Genomic DNA, 12,840 nt, shown 5'->3' with positions numbered 1-12,840 from the left:
GTCTGTCCAGCTGTTGTGAAGTTTGAGTCTTGGATTTGCTTATTCTTGTGGAAGATGAAGCAGATGCATGGGTGGGGTTAGCTTTGGGTTTTGTAGATCAGATCAGATTTGAATCAGATGGGACAATGTCAGGTTGATTAGAAATGACCTCTCCTGATAGTCCTCAAGCCCAGCTCTGTGACAACATTTCATGCTAGGTTGGGACTTTAGCCAGTTATGGAGACAAACACTCGTAATCTTTACATTTGACAGGCAGGTGCAGGAGGATTATGAATTTGAGAATGATATGTAATAAATGGTGAGACCCTGCCTGACAAACAAACAAACAAACAAATAAAACCCAAGGGGAAAAATGGGGTGGTGGTTGTGATGGAGAGAAGGGCTAGGTTAAATTCTTAAGGTGTGCTGGGTCAGCTGGCCATGAACAATCATTTATGTGTCCCAGGATAAGAAGATAAGCTGTCTCACTTCTCTGAGCTGCAGTTTCAGTTCCATAAAAGGGAACATGGGATTCACTTGGAACCTTCTAGCTCCAAGACCCCTTAGTTTTAGACAAGAATGATGGGATCCTGAAGGACCAGAAACCTCTTGCTAATAATGTCCCAATATGGCTGCTTCCATTGGGGCAAAGGTTGTGGATCATCAAGACCATGGTAAACATCCAGAGTCCTCGGCTCAGGGGAACTTGGCTCTGACTGACATGGTCATCCTCTTTCCTGGTGGCTTCTTTCTCTCAGGAACCTTGAAACCATCATCTCCTTTCCCGGGGGAGAGAGCCTACGGGCCTTCATACTGGTGACTGTTTTGGTGGAGAAGGCAGCGGCGCCTGGCATAAAGGTATCCCCTTGCTTCATAGCCCCCTCATCTTCAGCCACATGCTCACACTGTCCTCTCCTCGTGGTGGTTTTCTCCCCATGGACAGACACAGGCTTTCTCCTGCTTGGTCCAATATGGAGGAAGAGATCTGAGTCCTTTCCTGTGGTGTCAGCATCCTGTTAGTATGGTGTGAACCATTCCTCCATCTACACATAGGCATCATAGGCAGGGTAGGATGGACACCCACTGTTCATGGTTTTGTAGAAGCTAGAGTCACACGGGTTAAAAAGAAAAAAATTAGGTGTTTTACAAAGAGATGGATAAAAGCAAATCCATGTTTGAAGAATCAGGCAAAGTTCCCCCAGAACTGGCAGCTCAGTTAAGACCCGAGGGATGTGTGTGTGTGTATGTGTATGTGTGTGTGTGTATGTTGTGTGCACATGTGTATGTGTGCTGTGCACATGTGTGTTTGAGTGTGTGCGTGTTTGTGTGTGAGTGCATGTGTGTGTGAGTGTGTATATGTGTGTGTGAGTGTGTGTGTATGGTGTGTATATGTGTGTGAATTTCTTACAAGAGCAATTCTGCACTCTCAGAAATGGGCTCTTTCAGACAGCAGGCATCACCAAGGTCACCCAGGTGACCTAGCCCTGGGGTTGCAAAATTCATCCCCCCCCTCCATTCAAATCCCATGGGTTCTGACAGGGCTGGGTATAAGATAATAGACAATGAAGTGGGAACATTCATATCTCACTTTTATCTCTAGATTTAGCTGGATTTATGGCTTTACTGACCGCCTGCTGTTCAGCAGAGTGTCCAGTCCTGGCATAATTCCTGCAGAACTTATTTGCTCTTAAAAGTGAAAGTAGGACCCCGTGTGTAGCTCCATAGTCAAGCAGGAACATAGCCTGTGTCAGCCCTGGGTTCCAGCCACATGCACACACTGTAGTGAAATCCTGTGGCTACTCGAGTCCTCATCCATTTGTCTTGTCCAATGAAAGATTCAGCATCTGCCAGTAGTAGGGAAAGTAGTGGGACTGAGGAAGTGGATCTCATTCCTAGGCCCTGGTTCAGGGAGTGGAGGCCCTTCTGCAACAAAGTCAGGACACCCTGCTCCAGGCCCTGAAGCAACTGAGACTCTCCATCCAGGACGTCACCAGAGCCTTGGCCCAAATGCATGGTAAGAAGGAACGGAACTGGGCAGGGCCCTACAGGGATGACAGTAGAGCTCTCCACAAGGTGGTGCTAGTGTTCCACCTTAGTTTAGCATAAACCAAATTGCTCAGAGAACAATTTTTCAGGTGATAGAAAGAAAAATTGTTCTGTGTATATTTTCCTGTGATTGTGGTCATTTGCCTTCTTCAGGGTCTAAATACGCTGAGCTTTTGCAGTAGCCTGGCAGATTGGGTGGGTCACAAGGGCGATGTTGCTTGGGTGAACTTCAGTCTCCCTGGTTAGGCTGCTGAGAGCAAGGCTGTTGGGTAGAGGTGTCTGCAAGTCCCTCTCTGTGGGTTCTGAGACACCTGAACCTGGTTTTAGGCTTCTGTGACCTAAACTAGTGCTGGCAGGAGCTACAGAAGGAAGGCGTAACTGGTGCCTCCTGATGGACACAAGGAAATAGAATTGAATTCTTATCTCATAATATATGCAGATAACAATAGATAAAAACTTAAGTATGAAGGATAACGATTTCAGAAGAAAATATGGGAGACCATATTTCCAATCTGCTCTTACTGAATCATTTCTTATGTAAGAGTTCATGAACAGTTCATGGACAGTCCTGTGACAATATTTCAGTTAAGGATTTTTGCTTGCAAAAGGCATTACGCAAATCTTACTTGGACCACATGTAGTTAGCAGCCATCCTACCATATGTAAGGTGTCCACATGTCTCCTGAGATGAGAGGTCACTGTGGAAGGTTGGCCGGCACCTGCTAAGAATCTAAGAAAGGGTTTCAGTCTGACTCGGCTGTCAATCTTTACTTGTGCCACTCTGTGGTCCATGAATCAGAGCAGGTGACACAGGGGAGGGAGAAGGTTTTGGAAGGGATGCTATTGAGGCTCGGGAAAGAGACATGAAGGTGTCAACCAAAGGAGCTGATGTAAACAGTACTCAAGAAAGCAACTCCAGTTAAGTGTGGTGATGAAGTGCTGCCACCCACAGCCACTGGAAAGCAATGCAGGGCTCCTGCTAAAGCAAAGCGAAGTGAAGCAAAACAAACAGACAAAACAACAACAAAAAACCCACAAGAAAATCGTGAAGGAGTCAAGGAACTACCAGGAAAATACAAAGCCAAGCAGGAAAGCAGTTCTGTCGGGAAACACATTTGCTAATCCTGAAGCACTTTGGCTCTGGGTGACTAGGGCAGAGGAAAGGCCTTGAGTAATAGCATCCCTTGTGTAGTGGCATCTTGCCAGTGAATTTGTGTTAGTGGCCACACCTCTTCGGGCGTGGCTTCAGGTGCAGATACGCCCCCTGGAAGGTAGAGAAGGCGGGAAAGGCTCTCTCCTGTTGTGGAGAGCATCGGAAGGGCAGAGATGCATCTTCTGGAGCAGGAATGCTGGGGCTGTTCTTTACTATTATCTGTGTAAGTTGTTCCCCAATAAAACACCCATTTAACATTTATCTTGGTCTAGTGAACTCATTAATACCCCACCTTCAGCCTTGGACTTACTTTAGGGGTAAAATTCACCCCATAGCCTTCTGGCATGAACTCGGCATCTGCCAATGCTGATTTGTCTACCTTCAGTGTGAGGCAGCCCCACCCTGCCCAGCTCACCGCAGGCAACAAAGTGGTCTTGATACATGACAAAGCAAAATTAAAAAATTAAAGTAATCTGTCCCAGAAGTTGGGGTTGTATGATGCCATGATGGCATGCTTCCTTAGGTAGGAGTCCATAAAGAGTGGAATCCACCCTCTCCAAGCATGGCTGCCCATGCTGGTCAACGCAGTTTGCAGCTAACAGCTCTGTTGACAAGTGACAACCCACGGGAAGCCCTAGGTTGACACAGGAACTTCTGGACATTGGTCATTGCTCTTACTTCGCCTGTTGATAGGGGGTGCTCTCTGCTTTTCTTTCCTCTCTCACATTGTGTCTATTAAAATATTACTTTTTAAAAAAGATAGTCTTAATCTCTTAGTGGTGTTGGTGAAGTAAACCAAAGTATTCCAAACAGAGGAGGCAAGCATACGGACTGGATTAACAGCCCCGCGAGGGCCCATGCCCTTGGCAAGGGAACATTCCATCTGTTGCTTCCATTCTGGGCTCTGCATAGTTCAGATAGAGGTGGGGGAGCCTCAGGAAAGCAGCAGGGTCCAGGCACATGTGGCCAATTGCTTTTTGCCCGTGGTAAGGTTCACATTTGATTGTTTTCCAGATTATGTAGACCCAGACATATTTTACACGGTCATCCGGATCTTCCTATCCGGGTAAGTAGGGTTCAGTTGGCTTCCTGCTTGAGACCTCCACACACTTTCCCAAATTTGTATGAGGATAGACAGACAGACAGACACTTCCTACAGTAAGAAATAGAGCAAGGGACCGAAGCTGGCAAAGTCACCACTTGTGTCTGCTCTAGGGGGATGGAGACCTTGGGTCTGGGGTTCTCTAAGGAAAGGTCTCTAAGCCTGGGTACTTATAGGCAAGGGGTTGTCATTAGCTGCCAGCCTGGAGCCATGGATCCTCTTAGGAGCCCAACTTGATGACAGGGGAAAAACAAAGGAGTGGAGAGAGGGGTATGGAGGGGAAAAGAGGAGGAGGAGAAGGAGGAGAATGGAAGGGGATAGAGGGAGAGGAAGGTCAGAAAGCAATAGTCATGGTTTTCCCTTTGCCCTTTGCCCTTATGAGGGCATAGCATCCAGTGACTCATCTGTAAACCAGAGTCCAGGTCTGTACCAGACCAAACCATTGTTTCCTTGCTCTTAGACTGCCTGGCCTTCAAAGTTGTGGGGAATACAGTCTGGTCATTTTGCTATGTGGTAGCAGGAATAATCTCAGGCCCTTGCTAAGCCATTCTTCACTGATTCTGGGTACCTTTGTTTTGTCTCATTGCTATACGATTCCTCCCATATGCCCATGTTTCTCCTTCCCTCCCTCCCTCTCTCCCCACCTCTCTCTCTCTCTCTCTCCTCTCCCCCCCCCCCACACACCATTCTTCTCCCAGTTATCCCTACCTTGATATTCCTTAGTCAGATTGTCATCCAGTTCACCAACTCCCAGAGTCAAGTCAAGTCACTTTGGAATGTCTGTGTCTTGTTGACTTGGAGGTGCATGGGATGCTGTCAAGAGAAAGAATCTAAGCAGTGTCTGGACACAGCAGGAGACAGAACAAATGCTTAATCTATAGTGCCATGCCCCATTGTTGAGAATTTTCAATAGACTTGTCTTTAAAATGTCAGTTTCCTCACTCAGCATCTGCCTTGCTTTTGGTCTGTGATTTCTCATTTGCTTCTTAAAATATACTTTTATTTATAAGATGATTCCATGTGGAAGTGAGATGTGCTCCCTTCAGTTCCCAGACCATCACAGTTCCCAGGAAGGCCAGGAGCTCCTCTGGGGGGAAATGCCACTTCACTTTGTTGTCTCCTTCTACTTCCCCTTTCCTTGGGATTGCTAGAAATAATACCAGAAAGGCTAAAAATAGCCTTATCATAGAGACCAGAAATGAAAACAGCCCCATCCCTTCACAAACAGCAGCCCAGCCTGTGGGTGATGCTCACCTCCTTGGTCTCCTCAGCATCTCTCACACAGATGGTGAGTCTCACACAGCTGCAGCGTGTGGTGTGTGAAAGCACACCCATCCTTTGTCATCTTCCCTCTGCTGGTATTTCCTGCATCACCTCCAACATGGCTGGCTACAGAAAAACCACTCCTGTGTGTGGTCAAAGGGCCATATCCGATAGTTCCCTTAGCCTAGTTGGGCATTTTCAAGCACTTGGTTTGAGTCATGCTTGATGGGGATTCTGGAACAGTGGGGGCTCCCTCCTGGATCCCGGTTAAACACAAACCACACCCAAACACCTGCTTCCAGAGAGACCAACCCTTTATTAAGTAGGGAAGAAAAATGGCTGCTTTTTGACTCAAGCAGAAAATAGCAGCAAATGACCCTGCAGGTGTTATTTTTAAGAGAAGTCTGTGTCAGAATGGGCTTGGATGCGGTGCTAAATAAGATAGAGGAGAAGGAAAGGGGACAGGATATTTGTCCCAGAGTGACAAAGGACTGCCTCTCCATAGAGAGGAGACAGACTGGCTCATAGGAAAATGACAGTTCACAAGGGTAAATGGGGGGAACCCTGTGTTAGGATGAGGTGTTTAATTCTGACTGGATATGTTAATTAGGTGAGCCAAAGGGGGCTTTTGATTGCCAGATTTCAACAATTTGATAGCTAGATCTTGGTAGTCAGTCTCAAGAAGAGAAATTGGTCAAAGAAGAGAATGGACCTTGGGGGCTAGCTTTAGGAATGTAATCTAAAGGTTTTTAAGCAGAGGGAATGGGAGAGAAGGGCAAGGCCTGCCAGAGCCTACTTATCACACCCAAGCTGGCCAGAGTCCCTTCAGTACTGACTTGTGGAATGCTCATATTTCATTCATTCCTTCATTCATCAAATAAATTTATGGTGAGGGCTTACTACATTCCAGACACTGTTGTACTTGCTGGAAACAGCAGGGAAAAGAGCAATCACGTGGCCCTTGTGGAGCTTATGACTTCAAGATGGCGAGAAGATGCTAAGCAAACAGATGTAATCAAAGCAAACATCCTACAGTATATGTTACCACTTGAGGCTGCTTGGGGCAATGCTGGGGGGGGGGATGAAGGATACTAGGGAGGGACAGCTAGGTGTGGTGGCTCAGGTATCTTGTCTATTGGGATCTAGGAATACCACATTCCAGGTGATGTGTGAACAGATGTGCACAGGCAATGGAGCAGGCCATGTGGATTCCTGTCCAAGCAAAGGGAATGATGGTTATGACCTTGAGGAGGGAGAAGGTGTGAGGAGCAGGGTCAGGTGTACAGGAGAATGAGGAGGCCAGCCATTGTGAAAGCCAGACAGCATGGGCCGTCCTGGCTTCCTTTCAGGGTGGCACAGTCAGAGGATAACTAGTAAGCTTCAGGATTGAGTGGGGGTAGAATGGTGGAGGACAAGGTTGGAAAGAAGGTGTTCAGGGTTGGACCAAGGGGAAGCAGCTGAGCTGGAAATGGTTGTCAATCAACTTGAAGGTGAGGGAGGAGTTGGAGGGTATGAATCCTGTGGGTCCTCACGCAGACCACAGAGAAGCGGGAGCATACATGTGCACATGCCTTCTCTTCACAGATCCCAGCACAGGTGCTGGTGTGGACCAGGTCCATTATCCCCACAGCAGTTATGTCTATAACATTCTCCAGTTTCACTAGCCCTGAACTCTGATTCTTTGAGCTGTTCACAGACCACTCAACTCCTGGAATGGGTTCAGGAAGCAGGTTTCCCTACAAACCAGGGAAATGGAGGCTCAGAAAGGCCATTGTGACAGAGATGAGAGCATCAGCAGGCATTCTTACTTCCTGGGGTTGCTAGACAATAAATGGCTGGGGCTTGCTAGATGTTTCGTAGGTTTCAGGCAAATAGTATTTGAGTTAGTTCTTACAGTGACCAGCAAGATAAGTATGAATGTCAATGCAAAACACAGCTCTTAACAGAAAGGAATAAGACTCAGTTTAATTTGTGGCCAAACGTTAGTGCCCAGAAACACAGATTCAAGTTGTTCCAAAATAACATAGTCCAATGTGGAAATGAATGGAAGAGATCTTGTACTTCAAAGACAAAAAGTTACCAACAAAGGGATTGATTGTGTGGGTATACTGATGGGACCTTAAGTAGGCAAGCTATAGGAAAACTCTGTCCATAGGTCACATATAGATGGTGTTTGATGGTACTCTCAGCTTTGGGGTGGTAGAAACTTGTTGATACTAAGTCAATACATTCCCAAGAGTCATAGAGATAGAAGGTTAACAGGAGGGAGTCAAAGCTAGCCCAGTGCCATTTGGCTGTAGGTCTTCACCATTCCAACTCTCCATGACCAGCCAGCCAGTCAATTAGCCTTGTAGATCTTTAACACAGGCATGCCCCCCCCCCAGGATCTTCAGTTCATACTAATAATACTCAGATGAGGGTGCCAAGAGCTTAAATGTGATAGGTTAGGCCTAACAACTAACCCAGCAAATTTGAGCTTAAATTCTGTGTCTTCCTAGAATAGAGGCCTTGTCTTATAGTCTGTGAGAACACCCTTCCTGTGTATCCTTCCTGAATGTGACTGCCAAAGTTGATAACCATGGACATTCATGAGGCAGTTGACCCCAAGCAGCCACCAAATATGGCAACCTGTTTCCTTGCTGACTTTGCAAGAAACGGTCCAAGTCCAGGATGTGGCAGTGGGGGGGCTAGAGGGTGCAAGGGGAGGGGGCTGTGGGTGTTGAATACATGGGGTCCACGTGTCCCTTCTCTGAACACAATGACTTAGAATAACAGAGACACTGGTACAAACCTGATACTTACCCTGTCACCCAGATGCTTTGTTCATCGGAAAACAGAAAAATATGCTTCTTGGTGAAGGTAGAAGTCTATATGGTAAAGTTCTCAAGGAAAGGGACTCCAGACTTGCAACTTTGGAATGCAAGTTGAGTGTGTCAAGTCCTGTTATGCTGACAGTCTGGGAACTTAGTTCAAGTCTTTGTTACTTTAGGAAGGAAGGTAAAGCTTGCCTAGCTTCATCTACTACCAAGTGGCCAGGGTGAGAGAGTGAGTATGTGTTTGTCAATTGTAGGCACCACAGGTGCCAGGGTATTGGGCCAAGAATAGGAAAAGTCATGGGGGTATAAGATAGAGAGAGAGGTGGAAAGAGAGGGACATGGAAAGGACAGAAGGGAAAGGAGGGACATTTGAGGATGGGCCCCAGGCTTTTCCTTGAAGCTATCTGTAGGCTCTGGTGCCCACACCTTGGTTATATTCCTGTTTTTTTGTTAGTCATGCTTGCCACCAATGCCTGCTGTGACAAACCCAACCCGTTTGATAATATTTATTTCTCAAGGAGCAATCAAAGCCAAGCCATCGGTTTAATGCTATGAACATTTCAAAGTGTTTCAGGGGATAACAGTTAAGTGTCTGGGTGTGCTTGTGTGTAATTGAGTTGCTGTATTTGTGGGAGCTGTTTGACACACTGATGTGAGATTTGTCTCTCTGGAAGAATCCTTTAAATGGGGCAGAGTAGGGCTCCAATACCTTGCATGGCATGGTGTGAAGCTGAAGTCAAGCTAACACCTCCTTGGATACTCCCGCAAGATCACTATTCCTTCCTCAAACCACCTTTAATGCCACACTCTCTTCCTCAATGGCCCAGTGTCCACAGCAGAGAAGGCACTGTCCCCTGGGGGCATTCCTCTCATTCTTTTCTTTTCTGGTCTTGCCTAGGTGGAAGGACAACCCAGCCATGCCTGTGGGGCTGGTCTATGAGGGTGTGGCCCCAGAGCCTCTGAGGTACTCCGGAGGAAGCGCAGCCCAGAGCTCTGTGCTTCAGGCCTTTGACGAGTTCCTGGGCATTGAGCATTGCAAGGAGAGTGGTAAGCAGCACTCTGATCTCACCTAGTCCCTCAAGAGAAGAATTAGGCAGAATAGGGAGGTGCTTTTTACTATCTTATAAAACCAGGTGTAATTGAAAGCGTCCTGAAATTTGTATTTGCATAAATCACCAGGCAGCTGTGTGCCTGTTAGTCAATGCAGGGCCTCAGATATCATCAGGATCTTGAGTTTGTTTCCAAGTCTTAAAAGATAGCTAGGATCTCAGCTGTTCACTGCTATGTGGGCTTGGGTTGTTAGTCTGTAAATTCCAAGTCTAGGACCTTGTGTGGCCTAGTCTGCAGCAGCCAGTAATGGGTCTGAACTTGTCTGTTGATGTCCTTCCCATGAAATGGCCCAGCCTCCCACTGAATCCATGTGAGCCAGAAGAGGGAGCCCATCACTTTGAAGCTTTTAAAAATAGTTATCACTTTGCTTGCCAGCATAGAGCTATGCCCTTAACAGCTACAAAAAAGTATTTCATGCTACCAAACTTTAACTTGGACCAGAACCAAATTGAGACTCTTGTCTCATCTGCACTGTTTTCTGGAACGTTCAGGGTTGTTCCTGGATTTCAGTAATCGATGTCAGCCACTGACTCTCTATAGACAAAACAATAAAAAGCAAAAACAAATGAAAGAGAAAACCACATTAATTAAAGTTGTAATCAGTATTTTGGTCTCTCTGGGTTTTTACTAAAATAACCATTTCCCAATATCTTTTCTTTGTTCTTGGTAACCTGTATTACTCTGGCTCCATACCCCCCCCCCCCAGTCTCCCTATAAGAAGCATCTAGCAAACAGAATCACTAGGGCATTCCCCCAGTCAGTGCAAGGGTTTGTGCGCATGCTTGTAGACATTGCTCATAGCCCTTAGCAGAAAACGCTATGTCATTTATGTTTGGTTTGGGATACGTACACCCTGGCTAGTAGATTCCTGCGCAACTTTATTATCTGAGAGATGCTTGCTTCTGTTTCTTGTCTGCATCTCCTGTCAACAAGCAGAAATGTACATCCGAGCATTTGACAGCTATAACAAAAGCCCAACTAGACTGAGTGAGATGACTATCAAACATTTCTGGTACCTGTGTGTCTGGAGCAGCAGGCAAAGGCCCTGTATCATCAGCCTTGAGCTAAGGTGTTATTCTGGGCTATTTCTTTTAGTGGGTTTTCTGCAAAGAATGAGAGACTACATGCCTCCTTCCCACAAGGCCTTCCTGGAGGACCTCCATTCATCTCCTTCGCTGAGGGACTACGTATTGACCTCTGGTGCTGGGTGCTGCCTGATGGCCTATAACCAGTGTGTGGAGGCACTGGTAGAGCTACGCAGTTACCACATCAACATGGTGGCACGCTACATCATCTCTGCCGCTGCCAAGGCCAGGAACAGGGTGCTGAGCCATCTCTCATCCCATGCCTTGGAGGAAAGGGGAACTGGGGGCACTTCAATGATGAGCTTCCTGAAAAGCATCAGGGAGAAGACGGTGGAGGCCATCCTGCATCCTTGTGCTTAGCAGTTTACATCCTGCATCCTTGTGCTCAGCAGCTTACATCCTGCATCCTTGTGCTTAGCAGTTCACATACTGCATCCTTGTGTTTAGAACCAGAGTTCTGCCTGAGCTCAAGCATACTTTTGCTCCAAAGAACACCATGTTCTTTGTTCATAAGCTGTGATTCCCACTCTGACCCCAGCCCCAGCCACTTCGCTTGCTAGAAACTTTTCTGCCTTGCCCAATCCCTCTGCCTCACAGCAGAGAGCTAAAACCATGTCTCCATTCAGTGGGCAAGTCAGATACCCAAGCTCAATTTAAAAAGAATCAGGTTGCCTTTGGGCACGTTACCTCATCTTTTCCCAGGCTGGACCGCTTTCCTGCTCCTCTCCTTGTTCCCTTCTTCTATCACCCCCATTCCCTCCTTTTATTGTCCTCCAGGGTTACTCCCCTTTCACCTTCCTCCCTTGCTCCTCATCCACCTCCCCTTCTTCTCTCCATTTTGGCTTTGAAACAGGATCTAACTATGTGCAGATCCACTCTCAACTAGAACCTGTGATCCTCTGCCTCAGCCTTCTGAGGTTATACATATGTGTCCACTGCTATGGACTTGTTCATTTCTTCCCTTTTGCCTACTGGAGATTACGAGTAAGGTTTTGTATATCCCAGGCAAATGTTTCACTATAGAGCTACAATCCCAGCTCTCTCTGTTTCTGCTTTTGTCTTATGAGTGACTTGGGCTGATGTTGAGCTGTTTAGTCCAGGCGAGCCTTAGTCTTTGTACAGCTGGGTTGTATAGGAATGAGTCACTGAGCTATGCTGCTGCTGCTGACTTTGATGACAGTGATGACAGCAATAACAATGATGGTTGCATTCCCTCTTCCTCTTTGTCTATTTTTGGCTTTTGTTTTGAGACTGGGTCTTACTATGTTTTAACTCAGATTGCCCCCCATCGAAGCCTCCCCAATGCTGGAACTCTAAGCAGGAGCCACCACAGCTGACTGTAGATCTGCTTATTTCTCCAAGTTCCTACTGTGCTCTACTACAGAGAATTTGGAGAGCCCTCTGTGACCTGGGAGAGCCTTCTCCTTCCTGTCCATGCTGAATTCAATGTGGGGGTTTAGGTGGTCCTGTGAAGGTGTGTGGGGTGGGGTCCCTGAGTATTCAAACCTAAAAGTTGCCAGCACTGGGGACTCTCAGCTATGGATTTGGAACTGATGTGTCTTCCCCAAACGGTGTAGTCATTGTGAACTCTATTTTAACTCCCTGCTCTATTTTTAGGACAGTGTTTTTCTTTTTCCTAGTGACACTGGAATTTGTATTTGAAAAATGTTTTAATTGACCCTTTGAAAGCAAGCAAGCCAAATAGGAATAAATAGTAAGTCCACATGTTTCAAATAAAAATAAATGTAGCTTTTATTTTTGAAGTTTCTAGCTCAACATCTTCCTCTACCTGGCTGCAGAAAACTGGGGACCACACAAGTTTGAAGTCAATTCCATTGGTTAGGGTTCCTCCACTTTTCAAGGGTGTCTGTGTGCACACACACCTGCATCTATCAGACTTTTGTTCCATGGTTCTGTGGAGGAAGGGGACATCAGTGAAGACCATCTGATCATCGTCCAGCCTCTTCCAAATTTTGTCCCCTGTATGGATCTGGGTCAGGTGGACTTAGCAATCCAGTTCATCCTATCTGATAAACCTTTCAGCCCCCATAGCTCTGTTGTTACATAATCACTTTGACCATAAGGACCCATGCCTAGGGTCTCTGCTTTCCAGTGCCTAGAGGGAGAGAGAAGGCTAGCTCCAAAAGAGGACTCAAGCCAGGTCCTACATCAAGACATTGGGGCTCTTCCTGCCTCACATCCTCTGGCTCCGTCTGGCAAAGACTGGGAGGTACACATGATTAGGCTAAGGGCTTCTCAGAGACCCAGTGCCATGCTCCTCTGCTA

The 12,840-nt window shown here is 46.6% G+C and overlaps 1 protein-coding gene across 1 annotated transcript in view; it reads left to right on the top strand.

Annotated features, from left to right (window-relative positions):
- Positions 1-12,755, top strand: part of Ido2 (indoleamine 2,3-dioxygenase 2) — a 32,413-nt gene extending 19,658 nt beyond the window's left edge. Inside the window, exons 6-10 of the mRNA XM_051182177.1 lie at positions 738-837; positions 1,876-1,993; positions 4,193-4,244; positions 9,258-9,406; positions 10,565-12,755. Of these exons, the coding sequence (XP_051038134.1) occupies positions 738-837; positions 1,876-1,993; positions 4,193-4,244; positions 9,258-9,406; positions 10,565-10,914 (769 nt within the window). The 3' untranslated portion in view covers positions 10,915-12,755. The remainder of the gene's footprint in view (positions 1-737; positions 838-1,875; positions 1,994-4,192; positions 4,245-9,257; positions 9,407-10,564) is intronic.
- The last annotated feature ends 85 nt before the right edge of the window (positions 12,756-12,840 follow it).

This window comes from Phodopus roborovskii, unplaced genomic scaffold (genome assembly GCF_943737965.1).
Source record: "Phodopus roborovskii unplaced genomic scaffold, PHOROB, whole genome shotgun sequence".
NCBI lineage: Eukaryota > Metazoa > Chordata > Mammalia > Rodentia > Cricetidae > Phodopus > Phodopus roborovskii.
The sequence above is the reverse complement of the archived record's forward strand: the minus strand, read 5'-3'. Positions and strand labels throughout refer to the sequence as shown.